We start from the raw sequence: 26749 nt of genomic DNA on the forward strand, positions 1-26749 counted from the left end.
TAGGTCTACAATATTGTCCCTGAGATCCTTGGAGAGCTCTTTGGTCTTGGCCATGGTGGAGAGTTTGGAATCTGATTGATTGATTGCTTCTGTGGACGGTGTCTTTTACACAGGTAACAAGCTGAGATTAGGAGCACTCCATTTAAGAGTGTGCTCCTAATCTCAGCTCGTTACCTGTATAAAAGACACCTGGGAGCCAGAAATCTTTCTGATTGAGAGGGGGTCAAATACTTATTTCCCTCATTACAATGCAAATCAATTTATAACATTTATGACATGCGTTTTTCTGGATTTTTTTGTTGTTATTCTGTCTCTCACTGTTCAAATAAACCCAGCATTAAAATTATAGACTGATCATGTCTTTGTCAGTGGGCAAACGTACAAAATCAGCAGGGGATCAAATATTTTTTTTTCCCTCACTGTACCTGCTTACAATTCTCTCTGTAGATAAAAAAATTATGTACACACACACACAGCATTCATAGTGGTCCTGTATGGCTGACTTGGTAGAGCATGGTGCTTGCAATGCCAGGATTGTGGGTTCGTTTCCTTGGGCCACTCGTGTAAAATGTATGCATGCATGCATGCATGACTGTAAGTTGCTTTTGATAAAAGCGTCTGCTAAATGGAAAATATATTATTAGATTATATATATATAATTTTTTATATAAGTATATATAAAAAATATATACAGTACCAGTCAAAGGTTTGGACACACCTACTCATTCAAGGGTTTTTCTTTATTTTTACTATTTTTTACATTGTAGAATAATAGTGAAGACATCAAAACTATGAAATAACACATATGGAATCATGTAGTAACCAAAAAAGTGTTAAATCAAAATATATTTTATATTTGAGATTCTTCAAATAGCCATCCTTTGCCTTGATGACAGCTTTGCACAATCTTGGCAGTCTCTCAACCAGCTTCAGCTGGAATGCTTTTCCAACTGTCTTGAAGGAGTTCCCACATATACTGAGCACTTGTTGGCTGTTTTCCTTCACTCTGCCGTCCGACTCATCCCAAACCATCTCAATTGGGTTGAGGTCAGGGGATTGTGGAGGCCAGGTCATCTGATGCAGCACTCTATCACTCTTCTTCTTGGTAAAATAGCCCTTACACAGCCTAGAGGTGTGTTGGGTCATTGTCCTGTTGAAAAACAAATGATAGTCCCACTAAGCCCAAACCAGATGGGATCACTGCAGAATGCTGTGGTAGCCATGCTGGTTAAGTGTGCCTTGAATTCTAAATAAATCACAAACAGTGTCACCAGCAAAGCACCCCCCACACCATAACACCTCCTCCTCCATGCTTTATGGTGGGAAATACACATGCAGAGATTATCCGTTCACCCACACCACGTCTCACAAAGACACGGCGGTTGGAACCAAAAATCTCAAATTTAGACTCCAGACCAAAGGACACATTTCCACCAGTCTAATGTCCATTGCTCATGTTTCTTGGCCCAAGCAGGTCTCTTCTTCTTATTGGTGTCCTTTAGTAGGTTTCTTTGCAGAAATTCGACCATGAAGGCCTGATTCACACAGTGCCCTCTGAACAGTTGATACTGAGATGTGTCTGTTACTTGAAGTATGTGAAGCATTTATTTGGGCTGCAATTTCTGAGGCTGGTAACTCTAATGAACTTATCCTCTGCAGCAGAGGTAACTCTGGGTCTTCCATTCCTTTGGCGGTCCTTATGAGAGCCAGTTTCATAATACCGCTTAATATTTTTTGCGACTGCACTTGAAGAAATGTTCAAAGTTCTTGAAATGTTCCATATTGGCTGACCTTCATGTCTTAAAGTAATGATAGACTGTTATTTCTCTTTGCTTATTTGAGCTGTTCTTGCCATAACATGGACTTGGTCTTTTACCAAATAGGGCTATCTTCTGTATACCCCCCCCCCCCACCCCTACCTAGTCACAACACAACTGATTGGCTCAAACGCATTAAGAATGAAAGAAATTCCACAAATATACTTTTAAGAAGGCACACCTTTTAATTGAAATGCATTCCAGGTGACTACCTCATGAAGCTGGTTGAGAGAATGCCAAGAGTGTGCAAAGCTGTCATCAAGGCAAAGGGTGGAGATTTGAAGAATCTCAAATATAAAATATTTGTTTAACACGTTTTTGGTTTACTACATGATTCCATATGTGTTATTTCATAGTTTTGATGTCTTCACTATATTCTACAATGTAAAAAATAGTAAAAATAAAGAAAAACCCTGAATGAGTAGGTGTGTCCAAACTTTTGACCGGTAGTGTATATATATAATGTTCAAGATGGCGTAGTAGTGCGGTCGTGTTCTTTGTTGTGTGTCCGTGTAAATAGCCATTTTTTTGTATTTCCCTATCACATTTTTCATCCTTCTACTAAATATACTTTCCTGCAACCCGCCTCACTCAATGTGGAACGGATTCTATTATTTACTCACCTTTATCTAGAATCTCCAGTTGAAACTAGCTAGCCAGCTAACTAGCTACTTGCTATTAGCCACCGTTAGTGGTTTTCACCCAGAACATCAGATTTTCTGCCGGAATAACTGAATCACTGGACCCTAACACCGGATCGCAACTAGCTAGCCACAACCGAATTGATGTTGCTGTAGGCTAATCACCACTGCCCCCGAAGCAACCACCAGTTAGCCTTGAGCTAGCCGCGAGTCAGGCCCATATCCCAGCTATCTACCTCGCTGTCTACTGGACGGGAGTAGCCAGCTAACTAGCTACTTGCTATTAGCCACCGTTAGCGGTTTTTCACCATTGTCCGTGGCCTGCACTACCTACCAGCCAGCTCTAGCCTGGACTATTATCAGCCAGTCTGCACTGTCTGCCCAGCGTGTTATCGACCCAGAACATATCGGATTTTCTGCCAGAATCACTAAATCACTGGACCTTTAACACCGGATCATCACATCTAGCTAGCTGCAACCGAATGGATGTTGTTGTTGGCTAATCAGCCTTGAGCTAGCCTCGAGTCAGGCACATCTCCCGGCTATCTACCTCTCTGTCAACCGGACGGGACCTCCTAGAGTCGACACGGAGCCCCGCCGATCCATCACGACTGGTCTGCCGACGTAATCGTCTGTGGTTTCAACAGGCTTCCCGTTGCGACGACCACGAAGATCCATCTGCTAGTTCCGGCCCACTAGCACACGCTAACAACAGCCGTAATTCCTGCTCGCTGTGCTGTAGCACCAATTTGAACTGCTCTCTGACTCACATATTGCTGTTCACTGGACCTTATGATCACTCAGCTGCACAGCTGATGCCTGCTGGACTGTTCCTTTACACGGTACCCTGTCCTGTTTATCTGTTTAGCCTCAGCCCAAACTTTCATCGCCATTACCAGTTGTTGTCTTAGCTCTCTCTAATAACACCTGTGATTGCTTTATGCCTCTCTCCCATGTCAATAAGCCTTGCCTATTGCTGTTCCAGTTAGTTCTTATTATACCATTTCAATATAGAACCCCAAGTCATTCTCAAACTGCCTCAAATAGCTCCTTTGTTCCACCCCCCCATACACGCCGAGACCGGCTCAATCGGTGCCTCCAGTGATGCTATCTCTTTCATTGTTACCCAACGCTTAGGTTTACCTCCACTGTACACATATCCTTCCATATCCTTGTCTGTACATAATGCCCTGAATCTATTCTACAATGCCCGGAAATCTGCCCCCTTTATTCTCTGTACCCAACGCACTAGAAGGCCAGTTCTTAAAGCCTTTAGCCGTATCCTTATTCTATATCCATCCTGCCCTGCCTTTCGAAAGTTTTTGAAAGCCAAGTTAACAAACAGATCACCGACCATTTCGAATCCCACGTACCTTCTCCGCTATGCAATCCGGTTTCCGAGCTGGTCATGGGTGCACCTCAGCCACGCTCAAGGTCCTAAACAATATTATAACCACGATTGATAATAGACAGTACTGTGCAGCCGTCTTCATTGACCTGGCCAAGGCTTTCGACTCTGTCAACCACCGCATTCTTATTGGCAGACTAAATATCCTTGGTTTCTCAAATGACTGCCTCGCCTGGTTCACCAACTACTTCTCAGATAGAGTTCAATGTGTCAAATCGGAGGGCCTGTTGTCTGGACCTATGGCAGTCTCTATGGGGGTGCCACAGGGTTCAATTCTTGGGCCGACTCTTTTCCCTGTGTATATCAATGATGTCGCTCTTGCTGCTGGTGACTCTCAAATCCACCTCTACGCAGACGACACCATTTTGTATACATCTAGCCCTTCATTGGACACTGTGTTAACAAACCTCCAAACGAGCTTCAATGCCATACAACACTCCTTCCGTAGCCTCCAACTGCTCTTAAACACTAGTAAAACTAAATGCATGGTCTTCAATCGAACACTGCTGGCACCCGCCCACCCGACTAGAATCACTACTCTCGACGGGTCTGACCTAGAGTATGTGGACAACTACAAATACCTAGGTGTCTGGTTAGACTGTAAACTCTCCTTCCAGACTCACATTAAGCATCTCCAATCCAAAGTTAAATCTAGAATCACAACAAAGCCTCCTTCACTCATGCTGCCAAACATGCCCTCGTAAAACTGACTATCCTACCGATCCTTGACTTTGGTGATGTAATTTACAAAATAGCCTCTACTCAGCAAATTGGATGTAGTCTATCACAGTGCCATCCGTTTTGTCACCAAAGCCCCACATACTACCCACCACTGTGACCTGTACGCTCTTGTTGGCTTGTCCTCACTAAATATTTGTCGTCAAACCCACTGGCTCCAGGCCATCTATAAATCACTGCTAGCCAAATCTCCATAGCAACACCCACCCGTATTATGCACTCCAGCAGGTATATCTCACTGGTCATCCCCAAAACCAACACCTCCTTTGGCCGCCATTCCTTCCAGTTCTCTGCTGCCAATGACTGGAACGAACTGCAAAAATCTCTGAAGCTGGAGACTCTTATCTCCCTCACTAACTTTAAGCATCAGTTGTCAGAGCACCTTACCGATCACTGCACCTGTACACAGCTCTTCTGAAATTAGCGCACTCAACTACCTCATCCCCATATTGTTATTTATTTTGCTAATTTGCACCCCAGTATCTCTATTTGCACATCATCTCTTGCACATCTATCATTCCAGTGTTAATACCAATTGTAATTATTTTGCACTATGGCCTATTTATTGCCTTACCTCCATAACTTGCTACATTTGCACACACTGTATATATATTTTCTGTGGTATTTTTGACTTTATGTTTTGTTTTACCCCATATGTAACTCTGTGTTGTTGTTTTTATCGCACTGCTTTGCTTTATCTTGGCCAGGTCGCAGTTGTAAATGAGAACTTGTTCTCAACTGGCTTACCTGGTTAAATAAAGGTGAAATAAAATAAATAAATATAAGGTATCAAAGGTGAATAACTTCAGTGTAATCTCTCTCCCTCTCTGTGTCCCTCTCCATTTCTCTCTTTCCCTCTCTCTCTTTCCATTTCTCTCTCTTCCCTACTCTTTCTCTCCCTCTCCCGCTCTCTCTGTCCCTCCATCGCTCGATCTCGCGCTATCTTTCTCTCACTCTTTCTCTTTCTCTCTCCCTGTCTCTCTCTCAGCTCTGAACTGTTGTGAGGGGGACATCCTGCTCCTGTTGGATTCATCAGGAAGTTTGTCATCCTACGAGGTCTCTCGCGTGCTGCGCTTCCTATCCGAGCTGCTCCTCCCCTTCTCTCAGGGGCGGGGCCAGGTGAGGGTGGGGCTGCTGCAGGTGGGCACTGAGCCACACCTGGAGTTTGGTCTGGATGCCCACAGCACCCAATCTGGCCTGCAGGGGGCACTGCAGAGGACCAGGCAGATCCAGGGGGACACCAACACAGAGGCTGCCCTCAGACTGGCTCAGGGGCAGCTAGCCAGAGCTGGGGCTGTGGATGAGTTGCAGCTCCCCAAGGTGCTGGTGTGGCTTACGGATGGGGTACAGCCGGGCACGGTGGCTGGACCAATGGCAGAGCTGAGAAGGGCGTGCGTGTCTCTGCTGGCTGTCTCTACGGGACACAGGAACTACCAGGTGCTGCAGAGGGTGGTGACCCCGCCCATCAAGTCCCACCAGTACTTTGTCGACATCGATGACATCAGCATCATCACAGAGGACCTTAGGGAGGCCATCATTGGTGTGTGGGGTGGGGATGAGGGAGGGGGGTAGTGACTCACAAAGAGCCAGGAAATAGATTACAAGATATGAAATATCATTTTTTGCCCTTCAAACTGCACAGCATTGTATAAAACAGTTCAGAGCATACAGTTTTCACTTCTAACACTACAGCAGAGGTGGGACTGTGCTGCTTGACTATAATTGAGTTGCCAGACTCAAGTATTTATAGACAGTACCGTGAGTGCAGATGGCAGCCTCTGTAGTGTACATGTAAACTCAACACAACCAGAATATATTTTTTCATTATTGAACACATTTTTTGTGCATAATAATATTCTCTTTTGTGTCACCCCCATCCTCTCCCTCTCCTATCCTCCAACCTAGAGGTGTTGAGCCCAGCAGTGGTCACAGTGTCAGACTCAGGTCCTGACAGGGTGTGAGTGAGCTGGGGTCCTTTGCAAACTGAGCGGGTCCAGAGGTACCAGATAGAGTATGGAGCTCTACCCATTGGACAGGTCCACACGGTTAGGCTACATGGACATCAGAACTCCACTTTGCTCACTGGTCTAGAGCCAGAGACACAGTACCTAGTTACTGTCAGAGCCCTGTACTCCACAGGCAAAGAGAAGGTGATGTCTGTCAAGGCCTGCACTCAAGGGGGTAAGATGTGTGTTTCTATTGATTTAGGGACAGTTAGAAATTTACTGGGGTGGGGGGCTAGTCCAAAATAGAGAAGGGTTGTCTAACTTTTTTTTGTTACTTTGGGGAATGTTGTGTGTTTTCTTTATTGGGCACAGGGGAAGGTAGTGCGTTTTTTCCCTGATTTACATTCTATTTTGCAGGTTTTACTATATAATATCTTCCATATAGCCAAATGTCCTCATCTGCTTGCATGCTTCTTCCCTATCAAGGTGTTTTGGTACTTCCCTTATGCACTACACTTTTCTACGTGCTTACTATACCACAGGTCAATATAGTCTAGCAGTCAACTGTCTATCCTGTCCTCTATCCATAGTGACAATAATGGTAGTTGGATAATTTGTTAACTAGCAATCGTACCACACATAAAATCATTAAAATCTGCACCAATTTTCTATATAAATCCACAAGATAGAGGAATAGCTGATAGGCAGCGGACAGGCCAGGTGCGTCATTGCACATGAAAGAACAATGAAAACACGCAGCTCAAAAAGCTCCCCCATTGATCTTGTTAAGGGACAATACAATTATCCTACTTAGATTAGCCTACAACACCATAATCCAATTAACAACTGAGTACAATTCTATTCTAGGCTGTAAACTGCAGTGAAAATGTCATTTGAATAATGCCGCAAAAGCCCTGTTATTTGAACGTTTCATTCCATTCATTCCATCTGGATCAGTTGTGGGTCTACTCTCAACAGATTATAGAAAGGCACAGGAGCAGGCCAGTCTGGTTGTATTTTTACTTGTGATACTGATGCTCTCTCTGTTGCCGATCATCATTCTCCCATGTCGTCCACATAGGCCTATATGCTCCCAGCAGGCCACGCTATTCAGGAAAGCTTAACACGTTCTCTCTCCTTTCCGATCCGAGTGGCTATTCCTCGACCAAGAACCTAACGCTTCAATATTGCCTAAATATTTGTCATTTAACTTTTAAAATGTATTACCTTTTTTATGTGTGGCATTAACACAACTAGTCACAATGTTTTCATCTGATTAGGCTACCTGCGCACGTTCATCCACTCCACTCTAATATAATTCCAGCATCCAAACTGCGCAATGGCCATTCGATTAATGGAAAGAGACATCTGTTGCAAACACCAAAATGACATTTTGAGATTGTCAAACCAAGCCTTCGATACTGAGTAGGGAGGGATGTATTTTCTGTTTGTCGAGATTGACATACTCTACTTGATTGTGGTTTTGAAAATAAAAAACATGATGATTATTGCTCGAAGTCGGTAATCGGTATGAAGTTATTAGTTGCTTATTGGTTGTGTGTGCATTGGCACAGAAACCTGTTGGTGGAAAATTTGTTGCATATATTTTATATAATTATAAATATAGCAACGAAATGTTGAAAATCTGATTTCCCCCTAGCTGATCATTGTCTGCAGCCGGCTCTGATCATAGTGTAATGAAACAGGCAGGGAGAGTGAGGGAATGAGTACCAGGTGTGTGTGATTGACAAGACAAGACAAATTGAGTGATGATAAATGGAGTTCGTGACAGTACCCCCCCCCCTTTACGCGCAGCTCCAGCAGCGCGCCGACACCGGCCTCGGGGACGGCCAGGAGGACGCGGAGCAGGGCAAGTCAGATGGCGACGATGGAAGTCCCTCAGCAGAGAGGGATCGAGGATATTCCTCACCGGGACCCAGCACCGTTCCTCCGGACCGTACCCTTCCCACTCCGCGAGGTACTGAAGGCCCCCCACCCGGCGCCTCGAATCCAGGATGGACCAGACAGAGTACGCCGGCACCCCCTCGATGTCCAAAGGAGGTGGAGGGACCTCCCGCACCTCAGACTCCTGGCGCGGACCAGCCACCACCGGCCTGAGGAGAGACACATGAAACGAGGGGTTAATACAGTAATCAGGGGGGAGTAATAACCTATATGTGACCTCGTTGATTCTCCTCAGGACTTTGAACGGCCCTAGAATCCGCAGGCTCAGCTTCCGGCAGGGCAGGCGGAGGGGCAGATTCCGGGTCGAGAGCCAGACCCGATCCCCCGGTACAAAGACGGGGGCCTCACTGCGGTGACGGTCAGCGTTGGCCTTCTGACGACGCACGGCGCATTGGAGGTGAACATGGTCAGCGTTCCACGTCTCCTCCGCGCGCCGAAACCAGTCATCCACCGCAGGAGCTTCGGTCTGGCTCTGGTGCCACGGTGCCAAAACCGGTTGATAACCTAAAACACACTGAAATGGCGTTAGGTTCGTAGAGGAATGGCGGAGAGAGTTCTGGGCATATTCTGCCCATGGCAGGAACACTGACCACTCCCCCGGCCAGTCCTGGCAATAGGACCTCAGGAATCTACCCACATCCTGATTAACCCGTTCCACCTGCCCATTACTCTCAGGGTGGAACCCAGAGGTCAGGCTGATCGAGACTCCCAGACGTTCCATGAACGCCTTCCATACTTTTGACGTGAACTGGGGACCTCATCAGACACCATATCCTGTGGTTTCCTGTAGTGCCGGAAGACGTGTGTAAACAGGGCGTCCGCAGTTTGCAGAGCCGTGGGGAGACCGGGCAGAGGAAGGAGGCGGGAGGCCTTCGAAAAGCGGTCCACAACGACTAGGATGGTGGTGTTCCCTTGAGAGAGAGGCAGATCAGTTAAAAAATCAACACTCAAATGAGACCATGGTCGTTGTGGAACTGGTAAAGGTTTTAACTTACCCGCTGGGAGGTGCCTGGGTGCCTTACACTGAGCAGGAGGAAACATACACCCTCACGTCCTTAGCCAAGGTAGGCCACCAGTACTTTTCGGTCAGGCAGCGCACTGTACGACCGATACCTGGGTGACCAGAGGACGGTGAAGTGTGTGCCCAGTAGATCAGACGATCACGGATAAGCGCAGGCACGTACTGCAGCCCAGCTGGACACTGTGGTGGAGATGGATCTGTGCGCAATGCCTGCGCTATATCCGCGTCCATCGCCCATACTACCGGCGCCACAATGCAGGAGTCTGGCAGTATGGGGGTATTGTCTCTGGGCCTCTCCTCTGTATCATACAGCCGGGATAGTGCGTCTGCCTTCACGTTCTTCGTACCCGGAATGTATGACAGTGTGAAATCAAACCGGGTGAAGAATAGGGCCCACCTGGCCTTGCGAGGGTTCAGCCTCCTCGCTGCCCGGATGTACTCCAGGTTACGGTGGTCCGTCCAGACGAGGAATGGGTGTTTCGCCCCCTCCAGCCAATGTCTCCACACTGTCAGAGCTCGGACAACAGTCAACAGCTCCCGATCACCAACACCGTAGTTCTGCTCCGCCGGGCTGAGCTTCTTTGAGAAGAATGCACAGGGGCGGAGCTTGGGTGGCGTGCCCGAGCGTTGAGACAAGACTGCTCCCATCCCAACCTCGGACGCATCCACCTCCACTACAAATGGTAGTGATGGATCGGGGTGGGCCAGTACCGGGGCCGAGGTGAACAGTTCCCTCAGGTTACTGAAGGCCCTGTCAGCCTCAACAGACCAGCGGAGCCAGGACGGCCCACCCTTCAACAGAGATGTAATGGGAGCTGCGACCTTGCCAAAGCCCCGGATAAACCTTCGATAATAGTTGGCGAAGCCAAGGAAGCGCTGCACTTCCTTTACCGTGGTTGGAGTCGGCCAATTACGCACGGTGGCAATGCGGTCGCCCTCCATCTCCACACCTGTGGTACAAATGAGGTATCCGAGGAAGGAGACGGACTGCTAGAAAAACGTGCACTTTTTTGCCTTAGCATAAAGGTCATTTTCCAACAGTCGGGCCAGTACTTTGCGAACCAGGGACACATGCTCGGCGCGCGTAGCGGAATACACCAAGATGTCGTCGATATAGACCACTACACCGCGACCAAGCATGTCCCGAAACACCTCATTCACAAAGGACTGGAAGACTGAGGGAGCATTCATCAAACCAGAAGGCATCAAGGGTATTCATAATGCCCCGTGGTTGTGCTGAATGCTGTCTTCCACTCATCTCCCTCTCGGATACGCACCAGGTTGTACGCACTCCAGAGATCTAATTTAGTGAAGAAGCGCGCTCCATGCAATGACTCAACCACCACATAACTAAATCTAATCGTCTCCTTGTTCAGTGGTCGATAGTCAATGCACGGGCACACGCCGTCTTTCTTCTTCACAAAAATGAAACTTGAGGAGGCGGGTGAAGTGGAGGGACGTATGTACCCCTGGCGCAGGGACTCGTGACGTATGTCTCCATAGCCTCCGTCTCCACCTGCGACAGGGGATACACATGACTCCTGGGAGGTACAGCGTCTACCCGTGGTTTATTGCTCAATCCCCCGCCCGATGAGGTGGTAATTTAGTCGCTTTATTTTTAGAGAAGACTTGTGCCAGATCATGGTACTCGGGGGGAATGCGCACGGTGGAGGCACCATCTGGACTTTCCACCGTGGTTACACCAATGGAAACACCCATACACCTACCCTGACACTCTCGCGACCACCCTGTGAGAACCCTCTGCGGCCATGAGAAAGTGGGGTTGTGGAGTGCTAGCCATGGAATACCTAACACCACAGGGAAAGCAGGAGACTCAATGATGGAAAAAGTGACCTGCTCACAATGCGTCTCCTGTGCGATCATGGTGACTGGTACCGTGACTTCCTTTATCAACCCGGACCCTAATGGTCGACTATCAAGTGCTCTGATGGGGCGTGGAATGGATAGGGGAACTAATGAAATGCCCTGGTGGCGTGCGAAAGTTTTGTCCATAAAGTTCCCAGCTGCGCCTGAATCGACTAGCTCCTTACACTGGGGAACTCTCATGTGATCAGGGAAGTATATGGGTATAGTACAGTGTTTAGCAGAGGGCTCTGAACAAGAGTGGGTGCTCAATACCTGGGGTGATGCGAGAGTACCCTGCCGGTCGCCTCCTGACCCAAAAGAGCACTGACGACAACGTGTGGTGGAATGTCCTTTCGTGCCATCCGAGTGGCACTGGCGCTGTCGTCCTCCGCTCTCTCGGTGCGCGGTACCACCCAGCTCCATGAGCTCTGGATACGCGTCGGTCGAGGTGGGAACGGGCAGACCTCCTCCAGGACGTCCTCTGGTTGCCAGCAGGTTATCCAGACGAATGGCCATGTCCACCAGTTCGGGAAAAGACAAACTGGTGTCACGGCAGGCTAGCTCCTGTCGGACGTCCTCCCGTAGATGGCACCGGAACTGGTTGATTAGGGCCCGCTCGTTCCACCCGGACCCTGCTGCCAGGATCCGGAACTCCAGCGCGAACTCCTGTACTGTCCTCGTCCCCTGCCTCAAGTGGACCAGCTGCTCCAGCAGTACAGCTCCAGTTGGAGAAGGAATCCCTGACATAGAGCCGGTGTCCCATCGAACGCCCGAGGTCGGGATATCTGGATCCCTCCGGGTGCTGTGATGTAGGTGGCTGGATCCGGTTGGCCAGCTGGTATCGATAGATCGGTTCCTCTTCTCTCCAGGCGTTGGACGACCTGAAGAACCCGATCCATCGCTTCCCCCAAGCTGGCCAGCATCGTGCTCCTGGACCCTTGCCACGATTCCAGGTGTGCGCTCTTCTCCCGCTGACTCCATAGCTGGTGAGTGATTCTGTGATGATGTGTGAATGACGGAGTCAGGCGCAGGAGGTAAAACACCAAAATCAAGAGTTTATTCAGTGTACAATAATGTAGCGCATATAGCGACAGAACAAAACTAGCCCTAGGGAAAATCAACCTTAGCTCAACCGAGCTACTCACTCTCACAACGAACAATCACTCACAAAGGACAAGGGGGCAGAGGGAACACTTATACACAGACTAATGAGGGAATGAGTACCAGGTGTCTGTGATTGACAAGACAAGACAAATGGAGTGATGATAAATGGAGCGGTAGTGGCTAGTAAGCCAGGGGCAGCCTCGGCTGAATTCGTGACATTATGGGGTATTGTGTGTAAATTGATGAGGAAAAATAAATGTAATGCATTTTAGAATAAGGCTGTAACGTAACAAAATGTGGAAAAAGTCAAGGGGTCTGAATACACTGTATATAACATGTTTGTTGTTTTATGTACAAGATACTGTATGTATTTGTATAGACTACACATTATATAGAATTGAATAATCATTTGAATTTCATTGAATTTCACTGAATTCAATTATATTTCCTTCAATTCAAATTCAAGAACTGAGTTGGAATGTGAGGCATTCTCAATTCAAATCTGAATTGAGCCCAACCCTGACACACACACAGGTCTGACAGCCTTATATTGGAGCTGATTTATTTATTGAACCTTCACATTATAGTCAGTGAGTACATTTACATGCACACTAATAATTCGATATTAAACTGATTATGGCAGTAGGCTGGTTATGGCATTAGTCATGTAAACACCTTTCTCTGCTTATCTTATTCGGCTTAAGGTCATAATACGCCGATTAAAACATCTGGTTTTCTAAGCAATCTTTTGAATGATTAGGACATGTAAATGCATTAATCAGAGTTATAGTGGTACATTTGATCTGTGCATGTGCTAGCATGAACAACATGAGCTTCCATCTTTCACGCGAAGTGAGTTCTAAAAAACTGAAAGTATGCATCCTAGAAATAGTTTCACATACAAACATTATATGTCCGTACTCAGAATCAAATATGCTTCACAAAAATAACATGGTCGCTGTGGGAGAACATTTATTTTGATTGGTGATTTTCTGCTATTTGTCCCATCAGGTAGCCTGATTTCAAATATGTCCATGTAAATGGGATTATTAGGGAAATCGTTCTTCTTGCAAAGCATGTAGACATTTAAATCAAACTATTATATTAATCGGACTATTCACAATAATCGTATTATTGTATGCATGTAACCGTACTCATTTTTATTTTAATGAGGGAGTCGTCTTCATGTGGTGCTAAGAGCACTCTTGTACAACAGGAAAGTAATAACCCCTTTTTCTCTGTCATGTTCTCTCTCCCTCACTCTCTCTCACTTTGATAGATGCAGTATTCTGGGGCTATCAATGAGACTTGCCTGCAATCAGAGGGCTGAAGTGGAGGAAATTGGTGAAATTTTAAGTGCTTTATTACCACATCAATGCTGTGGTATAATGGAGTCAAATCCCTGTCGTCTCTTCAAACCACTTGAGTTTATTCAATAAGCACTGCACTCAGTCTTCATTAACTGAACTGGAATCTACATCTTGCAAGGCTAATATACAGTGCATTCGGAAAGTATTCAGACCCCTTCCCTATTTCCACATTTTGTTACGTTTGTGGTGGAAATTCTACAGAGGGACACTCAAAGTAATCTTAATTAAATCATTGTTTATTAACATTTAACGGGAGAGGTTCCAACAAACTTGATGCACCATAGTGAACGTCTGTCAGGAGCTCTCCCGGGGCAGTCCCGTTAGTTCTCTTATATACTGGAGACAAGTCATATTTGCATGATTTAGCTTGTTCATCATTCATAATTAATTCATAATTAACGTTTGCTTCATTCATGTGACCGACCAATACTGGTTCATGCATGTGACAGACCAATACCTCACGAGGCTTCTTCTCTCCAAGCTGAGACCTTGAAACTGAGATATCTTTCATTCTCAAAACAACGGTCTGGGCGTACTGCCAAATTGCAGATATTGATAGTGAGGATTTGTTCAATCAGTCACTTGCATGAACACAGAAATTGGTTATTAGAAAAGCACACACATAGAACACAGAAATTGGTTATTAGAAAAGCACAAACATAAAATGTTCCATCACACATTCCAGCCTTATTCTAAAATTGATTTTCCCTCATCATCAATCTACACACAATACCATATAATGACACATTTGCTAAATCATTCAAAATAAAAACAGAAATACCGTATTTACATAAGCATTCAGACCCTTTGCTATGAGACTCAAAATTGAGCTCAGATGCGTCCTGTTTCCATTGATTATCCTTGAGATGTTTCTACAATTTGATTGGAGTCCACCTGTGGTAAATTCCATTGATTGGACATGATTTGGAAAGGCACACACCTGTCTATATAAGGTCCCACAGTTGACAGTGCATGTCAGAGCAAAAACCAAGCGATGAGGTCGAAGGAATTGTCCGTAGAGCTCCAAGACAGGATTGTGTCGAGGCACAGATCTGGGGAAGGGTACCAAAACATTTCTGCAGCATTGAAGGTCCTCAAGAACACAGTGGCCTCCATCATTCTTAAATGGAAGAAGTTTGGAAGCGCCAAGACTCTTCCTAGAGCTGGCCGCCCGGCCAAACTGAGAAATCAGGGGAGAAGGGCCTTGGTCAAGGAGGTAACCAAGAACCCGATGGTCACTCTGACAGAGCTCCAGAGTTCCTCTGTGGAGATGGGAGAACCTTCCAGAAGGACAACCATCTCGGCAGCACTCCACCAATCAGGCCTTTATGGTAGAGTGGCCAGACGGAAGCCACTCCTCAGTAAAAGGCACATGACAGCCTGCTTGGAGTTTGCCAAAAGGCACCTAAAGGACTCTCAGACCAAACAAGATTATCTGGTCTGATGAAACCAAGATTGAACTCTTTGGCCTGAATGCCAAGCTTCATGTCTGGAGGAAACCTGGCACCATCCCTACGGTGAAGCATGGTGGTGGCAGCATCATGCTGTGGGGATGTTTTTCAGCAGCAGGGACTGGGAGACTAGTCAGGATCGAGGGAAAGATGAACGGAACAAAGTACAGATGATGATGAAAACCTGCTACAGAGCGCTCAGGACCTCAGACTGGGGTGAAGTTTCATCTTCCAACAGGACAACGACCCTAAGCACACAGCCAAGACAACGCAGGAGTGGCTTCGGGACAAGTCTCTGAATGTCCTTGAGTGGCCCAGCCAGAGCCCGAACTTGAACCCAATCGAACATCTCTGGAGAGACCTGAAACTAGCTGTGCAGCGACGCTCCCCATTGGACCTGACAGAACTTGAGAGGATATGCAGAGAAGAATGGGAGAAACCCCCCAAATACAGGTGTGCCAAGCTTGTAGCGTCATACCCAAGAAGAATCGAGGCTGTAATTGCTGCCAAAGGTGCTTCAACAAAGTGCTTATTAAAGGGTCTGAATACTTATGTACATTTCTAAAATCATGTTTTTGCTTTGCCATTATTGGGTATTGTGTGTAGATTGGTGATGAAAATAATGTATTTAATCAATTTTAGAATAAGGCTCTAATGTTTCAAAATGTGGAAAAAGTGAAGGGGTCTGAATACACTGTATAGGTGATGTGATCCAAATGGATGGATTCCATTTCCCTGATTCCAATTAGAAGGATAGCCATTGATGGGGAGAGGTGTATGAGGGTGAAAAAGATGAGGGGTGGATGGAGGGGAACAAAGAAGACAACTGTCTTGAATAAGCATATTGTATCTCCCATCATCCATATCATCTTGGTCATATTGTGAGCATACCGTTACACATAGGCATTTTTTATTTTTTAAGATACCGCATATACACTTCATGAATAAAAGGTGAAAATGTACTTTCTCACACATTTCTTATGAAAAATGTAACTTTCTCCCATAATGCAATCAACATGTGATCCTAGCTCTTGTCAACTTGCTTCTGAAGATCGCCATCTAGTGGGACACATCCTTTACCACAGGTTGTGACGGTCAGGCCTATGTTAAACTTTTTGAATTATTTCTCTGCTGCACAGTACACCTCTAAGTGTGAATATAATACAAAAATTGTTTTTCGTCACTCAGATCTTTGCTGATGAAACTGTATGACACTTTGCTGATGACACTGTAGTCTCCACCAATGGTGTAGCCTAGGTGAGGGACAGCACATTGTTTTTAAATGACGTCATAATTTCCTCAATCAAAGTTTGTACTGACAGATGTATCCAATTAAATAGCCTATCATTATAGAATATGCATAAACTGCATCCTCCAATTGCCCACACATAGGCTGCATTTACACAGGCAGCCTAACTCTGATCTTTTTTTCACTCATTGGTCTTTTGACCAATCAGATCAGCTTTGAAAAAGATCTGACATGAAAAGATCTGATGTGATTGGTCAAAAGATCAATTAGTGGAAAAAAGATCAGAATTGGGCTGCCTGTGTAAACGCAGCCATTATGTCTCAAGAACATTTTATATTTTTAATACCCTCAAACACCAAGTTAGGCATAGGCTACCTAATTTCAAAATAGGCCAAAATAGGCCATGATAATTCTTCACGTTTTACCTGTGAAACCTCCAAACTGCCAGACATTGATTGATCTCAATCAGTTTCATGGGAATATGCATTTAGATCTTCTTGAATTACTGTTTAGTGAGCGAATTACAGCAGATAGTGTTAACAAACTATTAGCCAAACTACTATCCTGCCTAGTGGCTCGCTCTGTTGAGTTTTGGCGCATGATAATTTTCAGCTTCAGCTAACCATCCTAAAGTTTTAGGTGTAACAGTAACGTTATAGGCCTACTGTGCTATGGTATTATATTTGGTTCTGTTATGTAAAATGCAAATTAATAATTACACACACACCTGCAGTACACTCCCCTCCTCACCCCCTTCCCCTGCCTGCCACGTACTCACTCCCACACCAAAAATGATATCTAGGCTTGTATCATAGTAGCGTTGCTGATCTAGAATTACTGATCAGGTCCCCCTTGTCCATGTAATTAGCAGATTCAGCACTGTTCAGCACTGAGCACTGTTCAGTCCCCTGATTGAGTTATCATTATAGGAAAAGGCCCATTTAATACATTTTTGTATCGCTATGCTTTCTTTATGGTTATATTGCATTTTGCTCACCCACTGACTAGATGTCAAATTCTTGCATCCTCCATCCTTGGAAACAAGGACAGAGGAAGCAGGGATTTGACAGCTAGCAACTTTTTAGACAGTGAGTGACTGAGTGAGTAGCCGTGATACTCAGTCCCAGTCCAGACACAACCCCTACCCTGAAAGGAATTGATGGGTGGTGACATGGTGAGTATGCTTGGGTGGTATCAAGATTTTCATATAGTCAAGCCGTCCTTCTTTCATCCCGGGATTTACGGTATTACCAGCATAGCACACCAGAATGCTAACCAAAGTAGCATAAACTAATAGCGGAATCACATAGACGCTGTTAGCTTAATGCTAACGAGCGAAAACAAACAAACAAATTGCAAAGACAGGCAAATCCAGCTCAAAAAGTTATACAAGCATAGCTAGTAGCTACCAAATGTCATTTTTGGTGAGTGTGTACATTTACAAGCGAAAGTGAATGAGAGAAATTGTGCAAACACACAAAGTTGTGATGCATGCTTTTCTGAAGGAAAAAGCAGCATGTGCACACGGAGCAGAGGGGAGAAGAATGGAGGAGAAAAAAACACTAACTCATCCAGAGCTCTTTGACTTCTTCTTCTTCAATGAGGTTTAAAGGCGGTTGGCATCCAATTTGTTGCATTACCGCCACCTACTAGACTGGAGTACAACTCCCTTATCTTTTCTTGAAAAATAAAATAAAACAAAGCAAATAAATATCCTACCATCTAACACTACACTCACAACTTCAAAACTACTACTAATAATTAACCCCACCCTTCTCCACTATTTAAATATACTCACTCCTACCTCATGCCCTCAACCTGAAATGATGGGACATCACCACTTAACACTCCCTGTAATTCTTCTGCTGTCAGGTCTCGCACACCCAAATATCTCTCTGCATCTGCCACCACAACCTCAATTTTCTTCGATTTGCGTTCCATCCCTGCAGTACAATTAATAACCATTGCTATAAACGCTAAAACCCCAATCTTACTGAAACATATATCACTTGCTTGCCTATCCCACTGTACTGGTATATATCTCCTACTCTCACCACTCCCCCCCTTGACCCCTCTTCCTCTACTTTCTTCACTGCCTCCGCATATGACAACTTCTTCTCTACTCTTACCCTGGAAACCTCAACCTGCTTCTCTCGCACTGGACATGTCTGATCCCCAGCCCCATGGCCACCCCTACAATTAGCACATACCACTACTTTCCCCACTGCTTCACAATCCTTAGTCTCATGCCCTTCTGCACACTTCTCACACCTTGGAACCTCCCTCCTACACACTGCTGCCACATGCCCATAAGTTTGACACCTGTAACATCGTAACGTACTCGGCACATACGCTCGCACAGGATAACTTATATATCCTAACTTCACTTTATCCGGCAAAGACTCAACTTCAAACCTCAAAAGAACAGAAAATGACTCTTCTGTTTCCCCACTCTCGCCACCCTGTTTACGTCGCACCAAACGACAAGCATTACACACACCGGGAATCTTCTCCTTCAGTTGATCCACTTTTACATTTACTGCTACCCCAGTAATCACTCCTCTCAATGGCGCCCTTTTCTTAAGAGCAAAACAATTCACAATTCTTTCCCAGACCCCTCCTCAAAACAATGTGCTAAAATCAGAGATCTCTGAACAACAATGCGTCTCACCCTCTTTTTCCACTACCACTGAGCTCTTTGACTTCTGGCAGAAAATCATTATAAGATATCTGATGGGAAACATTTAGTAGTGAATTGCATACAAGTGTAACTTCATCACCTCATGTGCGCCGCACATCAGAGACTAGATAGATATAGAACGCTATGGACTCCCCAGTTCCCACTTTCTCCCGTTGTGTTATTTATACTGAACAAAAATATAAACGCAACATGTAAAGTGTTGGTCTCATGAGCTGAAATAAAAGGTCCCAGAAATGTTCCATACTCACAAAAACGTATTTCTCTCAAATGTTTTGCACATATTTGTTTACATCCCTGTTAGTGAGCATTTCTCCTTTGCCAAGATAATCCATCCACCTGACATAATAAAAAGATCCCCATAAAAATTAGTTTACGCTAGAGATATGTTTTTTGCATTGGATGCATCTCAATCCACCGCATCCGCCTATGTCGCACTTCCACATCTGCGGTGAAAGGTGACAGAGCTAGAGCGATGTTTGTCAGACCATGAGACATCCCAAAAATCGGTCTTCTCACAAAATTGTCTGCAGTGTCCGAACGGGGACTCGTCTGAAGTCGGTACAGCCGATCTGCCAACTTCTGTCTGTAGCGTCTGAACAGTTTGGGCAATACACTGACCCATCTGTCGAAAGGTGAGACTCTCACAAACACGTACATGTTTTGATCTACATGTCGGTTGTTTTGATCTCACAAGACTATTCTAAATATCCCCCGGTACCAGATGAAAACATGAATGGAAGTATATATGGAGACTGTTTAGTGTAAAAAAAAACTATATATATATATATATATATATATATATATTCCTGATCTTTCTTATTTCTCTCAGATATAGGAAAGACACTTCAGAACAAACTTCCTTAATATTTTTTTGGGGGAACTATCTGTTGTTCCATGTAGTGAATCTGTTATTCAATGTGTTTGTATGGGCTAATAGCAGTAAGGCCAAATAACATTTTACATCAAATCATAAAAAAAATGTTATACTTCAAGGGGTCTTAAAGTTCAAAATCAAATAGCAAAATGATCCTTGATATGACCTTCTTAAAACAATTCCATATACTGTAGCTTAGTAGAACCCCCAGCTTACACAGGGCTTAGACTATTATGGGTTAAACAGCATGATCATTACACAGGTGCACCTTGTGCTGAGGACAATAAAAGCCACTCTAAAATGTGCAGTTTTGTCACACAACACAATGCCACAGATGTCTCAAGTTTTAAATGTTAATTTCTCTACCATAAACAGCCGACCAACTTTATTTTAGAGAATTTGGCAGTACGTCCAATCGGGAAGCTCATCTGCATGCTCATCGTCCTCACCAGGGTCTAGACCTGACTGCAGTTCGGTGTCATAACCGACTTCAGTGGGCAAATGCTCACTTTTGATGGCCACTGGCATGCTGGAGAAGTGTGGTCTTCACGGATGAATCACAGTTTCAATTGTACCGGGCAGATGGCGTCGTATGGGTGAGCAGTTTGCTGATGTTAACATTGTGAACAGAGTCCCATGGTGGGGGTGGTATTATGGTATGGGCAGGCATAAGCTACGGACAACGAACACAATTGCGTTTTATCAATGGCAATTTGAATGCACAGACTTACCGTGACGAGATCCTAAGGCCCATTCTCGTGCCATTCATCCGCCACCATCACCTCATGTTTCAGCAAGATAATGCATGGCCCTAAGGAGCTGTACACAATTCCTAGAAGCTGAAAATGTCCCCCCTTTTTAAGGTATCTGTGACCACAGATGCATATCTGTTTTCCCAGTCATGAAATCCATAGATTAGGGCCTAATTTATTTATTTATTTTAATTGACTGATTTCCATATATGAACTGTAATTCAGTAAACATTTTGAAAGTGTTGCATGTTGCATTTATATTTTTGTTCAGTGTACAAACTGACACGTTACTGGCTCAACTATTCTGGGGAACTACGGTAAACTTCATAATGTAAAATAATGTGACAGGTGAAATGAAGAACGCAATCTTCTTTATCTCCTAAGGTATTGCACAAGTTGACTACAAGTATTAACTTAAAAAGTAACTACAAATATTCAAATGTATTGAAAAACTTCAAAGAAATACTTTTGACGTTATTGATGTTATAAAAAAACATCCCCTGGCTTTTTCTAAATACCCCGGTATGCAGTGCATTCGGAAAGTATTCAGACCCCTTGACTTTTTCCACATTTTCTTACGTTACAGGCTTATTCTAAAATAGATTAAATTGTTTTTTCCCCTCATCAATCTACACACAATACCGCATAATGACAAAGCAAAAACAGATATTTAGATTTTTTTATAGAATTTATAAAAAATACAAAACTGAAATATTACATTTACAAAAGTATTCAGACCCTTTACTCAGTACTTTGTTGAAGCACCTTTGGCAGCGATTACAGCCTTGAGTCTTCTTGGGTATGACGCTACAAGCTTGGCACACCTGTATTTGGGGAGTTTCTCCCATTCTTCTCTGCAGGTCCTCTCAAGCTCTGTCAGGTTGGATGGGGAACGTCGCTGCACAGTTATTTTCAGGTCTCTCCAGAGATGTTCGATCGGGTTCAAGTCCTGGCTCTGGCTGGGCCACTCAAGGACATTCAGAGACTTGTCCCGAAGCCACTCCTGCGTTGTCTTGGCTGTGTGCTTAGGGTCCTTGTCCTGATGGAAGATGAACCTTTGCCCCAGTGTGAGGTCCTGAGCGCTCTGGAGTAGGTTTTCATCAAGGAACTCTCTGTTCTTTGCTCTGTTCATCTTTCCCTCGATCCAGACTAGGGATGGTGCCAGTTTTCTTCCAGGCGTTGCTTAGCATTCAGGCCAAAGAGTTAAATCTCGGCTTCATTAGACCAGCGAATCTTGTTTCTCATGGTCTGAGAGTCTTAAGGTGCCTTTTGGCAAACTCAAAGCGGGCTGTCATGTGCCTTTTACTGAGGAGTGGCTTCCGTCTGCAGAGATGGTTGTCCTTCTGGAAGGTTCTCCCATCTCCACAGAGGAACTTTGGAGCTCTATCAGAGTGACCATCGGGTTCTTGGTCACCTCCCTGACCAAGGCCCTTCTCCCCCGATAGCTCAGTTTGGCCGGGCGGCCAGCTCTAGGAAGAGTCCTGGTGGTTCCAAACTTCTTTCATTTAAGAATAATGGAGGCCACTATGTGCTTGGGGACCTTCAGTGCTGCAGATCTGTGCCTCGACACAATCCTGTCTCGAGCTCTACGGACAATTCCTTCGACCTCATTGCTTGGTTTTTGCTCTGACATGCACTGTCAACTGTGGGACCTTATATAGACAGGTTGTGTGCCTTTCCAAATCATGTCCAATCAATTGAATTAACCACAGGTAGACTCCAATGAAGTTGTAGAAACATCTGAAGGATGATCAATGGAAACAGGATGCACCTGAGCTCAATTTCGAGTCTCATAGCAAAGGGTCTGAATACTTATGTAAATAAGGTTTTTCAGTTTTTTATTTGTAATAAATGTGCAAAAATTTCTAAAAACCTGTTTTTCTTTGTCATTATGGTATATTGTGTGCAGATTGATGAGGAACATTTTTTATTTCATCAATTTTAAAATAAGGCTATAACTTAACAAAATGTTGGAAAAGCGAAGGGGTCTGAATACTTTCCAAATGCACTGTACGGTATATATACGGTATACCGCCCAAGCCTAATGGTGAGAGCTCCACCTTGCCCTCTGATAGGCTTGGTGCTAATTACATGGATAATGGGGACCTGATCAGTAATCCTAGATCAGCAATGCTACTCTGAGACACTTTGTGAATACATGCCTAGATCTTCCCTAAATTGTAGGTGTGTGTGGGTGACTACGTGGCAGGAAGTGGGCAGGGAGAGGAGTGTACTGCAGATGTGTGTGGGTGACTACGTGGCAGGAAGGGGGCAGGGAGAGAAGTGAACTGCAGGTGTGTGTGGTGACCTGGCCAGTAATTTGTGGCTCGTCTCTGTAATCTGAATCTCTCACCCTGCTCTCTACCTCTTCATTGTCACTCTGTTGAATGATGTAATTCTCTGACCCCTCCACTCTCCTCCTTTCCTGAGCTCATGCCCTCGACAGACAGAATAGCAACACCAGCACAGCACCCACCTATTTAGAAATTATATAGTCTACGATGCTCGGATTACCAATGGTTAACTAGGGAGCTAGGATATATCAGTTAGCTTACCAATTACAGTAACAGCAGTTCATTACAATGTCAATAAACACTATAATTTGTGACTATCTCATAATCTTAAATCTAAAATAGAAATGGAGATATATCCATGGTGGTCCTCTGTAGCTCAGCTGGTAGAGCACGGCGCTTGTAACGCCAAGGTAGGGGGTTCGATCCCCGGGACCACCCATACACAAAAAAAAAAAATTATGCACGCATGACTGTAAGTCGCTTTGGATAAAAGCGTCTGCTAAATGGCATATTATTATTATATTATTATTATTATTATTATATTATTATCACTTGATCTTGGTATTAATATTTGAATGAATAGCTATTAATATATTACTTAATAGACAGTAGATGAATAGAATGAAGTTAGAAGGGTTTACTTCTATTTTGAAGGGACAGGAAGTGTTAGCTGTGCATTTGGCCAATGACAGGCATTCCATATTTAACCCCACCCACTTGTGAAAGTTGAACTGCCAAATTGTGTTTTGGATTATATGCAAAAACGAGATAACAAAAAACAAGCAATTTCTGTTTTTAAATGTTTTTATCATAAACATGGGTAATTTTCACGTTATCGATTTTTCCGTTTAACTCGGAAAACAATTGGACAAAATGTACACGGCCCATTCTTTCACAATCAGTATTAAAAGAGATATGTATATAATGACGAGATGCTCCATGTCTCCACCCTAACATTGGGAGTCGTTGTCCCAAAGGCGGGAAGACAAATGTAGGTCCAAAATGAGCCCATAGAAACGCATTTGTCTTATTTTGAACAGATTTCGGCGAGAGTGAAACCTCTCTTCTTCTTCTTCTTCTTCTTCTTCGAGGTTTAATGGCGGTTGGCATCCAATAAATGTTGCATTACCGGCACCTACGAGACTGAAGTACAACTCCCTTACAAATACCCTACCATCTAACGCTACACTCTATAAAAATAAAAATAAATAAAAAATAACACCACCCTACTCCACTATTTAAATCTATGTAATCCTACCTCAGGCTAACAACCTTAAAGGATGGGACATCACCACTTAACACTCCCTGTAACTCTTCTGATGTCAAGTCTCGCACACCAAAATACCTCTCTGCAGCTGCTACCACAACCTCAATTTTCTGCGACTTACGTTCCATCCCTGCAGTACAGTTGATAACCATTGCTATAAATGCTAAAAATCCAATCTTACTGAAACATACAGTGGGGAAAAAAAGTATTTAGTCAGCCACCAATTGTGCAAGTTCTCCCACTTAAAAAGATGAGAGAGGCCTGTAATTTTCATCATAGGTACACGTCAACTATGACAGACAAAATGAGAAAAGAAAATCCAGAAAATCACATTGTAGGATTTTTAATGAATTTATTTGCAGATTATGGTGGAAAATAAGTATTTGGTCAATAACAAAAGTTTCTCAATACTTTGTTATATACCCTTTGTTGGCAATGACACAGGTCAAATGTTTTCTGTAAGTCTTCACAATGTTTTCACACACTGTTGCTGGTATTTTGGCCCATTCCTCCATGCAGATCTCCTCTAGAGCAATGATGTTTTGGGGCTGTCGCTGGGCAACACGGACTTTCAACTCCCTCCAAAGATTTTCTATGGGGTTGAGATCTGGAGACTCCAGGACCTTGAAATACTTCTTACGAAGCCACTCCTTCGTTGCCCGGGCGGTGTGTTTGGGATCATTGTCATGCTGAAAGACCCAGCCACGTTTCATCTTCAATGCCCTTGCTGATGGAAGGAGGTTTTCACTCAAAATCTCACGATACATGGCCCCATTCATTCTTTCCTTTACATGGATCAGTTGTCCTGGTCCCTTTGCAGAAAAACAGCCCCAAAGTATGATGTTTTCACTCCCATGCTTCACAGTAGGTATGGTGTTCTTTGGATGCAACTCAGCATTCTTTGTCCTCCAAACACGACGAGTTGAGTTTTTACCAAAAAGTTCTATTTTGGTTTCATCTGACCATATGACATTCTCCCAATCCTCTTCTGGATGCACTCTAGCAAACTTCAGACGGGCCTGGACATGTACTGGCTTAAGCAGGGGGACACGTCTAGCACTGCAGGATTTGAGTCCCTGGCGGCGTAGTGTGTTACTGATGGTAGGCTTTGTTACTTTGGTCCCAGCTCTCTGCATGTCATTCACTAGGTCCCCCCCGTGTGGTTCTGGGATTTTTGCTCACCGTTCTTGTGATCATTTTGACCCCACGGGGTGAGATCTTGCGTGGAGCCCCAGATCGAGGGAGATTATCAGTGGTCTTGTATGTCTTCCATTTCCTAATAATTGCTCCCACAGTTGATTTCTTCAAACCAAGCTGCTTACCTATTGCAGATTCAGTCTTCCCAGCCTGGTGCAGGTCTACAATTTTGTTTCTGGTGTCCTTTGACAGCTCTTTGATCTTGGCCATAGTGGAGTTTGGAGTGTGACTGTTTGAGGTTGTGGACAGGTGTCTTTTATACTGATAACAAGTTCAAACAGGTGCCATTAATACAGGTAACGAGTGGAGGACAGAGGAGCCTCTTAAAGAAGAAGTTACAGGTCTGTGAGAGCCAGAAATCTTGCTTGTTTGTAGGTGACCAAATACTTATTTTCCACCATAATCTGCAAATAAATTCATAAAAAATCCTACAATGTGATTTTCTGGATTTTCTTTTCTCAATTTGTCTGTCATGGTTGACGTGTACCTATGATGAAAATTACAGGCCTCTCTCATCTTTTTAAGTGGGAGAACTTGCACAATTGGTGGCTGACTAAATACTTTTTTTCCCCACTGTATATCACTTGTTGGCCTATCCCTCTGTACTGGTACAGCTCTACTACTCACACCACTCCTCTCAGGATCCCTCCCCCTTGACCCATCTTCCTCTACTTTCTTCACTGCCTCAGCATATGACAACTTCTGCACTACTCTAACCCTGGAAACCGCAACCTGCCTCTCTTGCACGGGACATTTCTGAGCCCCAGCCCCATGGGCACCCCTACAATTAACACATACCACTACTTTCCCCAATGCTACACATTCCTTTGTCTCCTTGCCCTTCGGCACACTTCTCACACCTAGGAACCTCCCTCCTATACACTGCTGCCACATGCCCACAAGCTTGACACCTGTAACAACGTAATGTATTCGGCACAAAAGCCTGTACAGGATACCTTATATATCCTAACATCACTGTCGGGCAAAGACTGAACATCAAAACTCAAAAGAACAGACAATGACTCTTCTGTTTCACCACTCTCGCCGCCCTGTCTGCGTCGCACCAAATGACGAGCCTCACAAACACC

At 44.5% G+C, this 26749-nt stretch overlaps 1 protein-coding gene across 1 annotated transcript in view; it reads left to right on the forward strand.

Moving 5' to 3' along the window:
- The window catches only part of LOC121578781, a 133209-nt gene that overhangs the window by 101468 nt on the left and 4992 nt on the right, over window positions 1-26749 (forward strand). The window contains exons 2-4 of the mRNA XM_045224010.1: window positions 5593-6144; window positions 6510-6561; window positions 6655-6785. Of these exons, the coding sequence (XP_045079945.1) occupies window positions 5593-6144; window positions 6510-6561; window positions 6655-6785 (735 nt within the window). The remainder of the gene's footprint in view (window positions 1-5592; window positions 6145-6509; window positions 6562-6654; window positions 6786-26749) is intronic.

Source organism: Coregonus clupeaformis, chromosome 12 (assembly GCF_020615455.1).
Source record: "Coregonus clupeaformis isolate EN_2021a chromosome 12, ASM2061545v1, whole genome shotgun sequence".
NCBI lineage: Eukaryota > Metazoa > Chordata > Actinopteri > Salmoniformes > Salmonidae > Coregonus > Coregonus clupeaformis.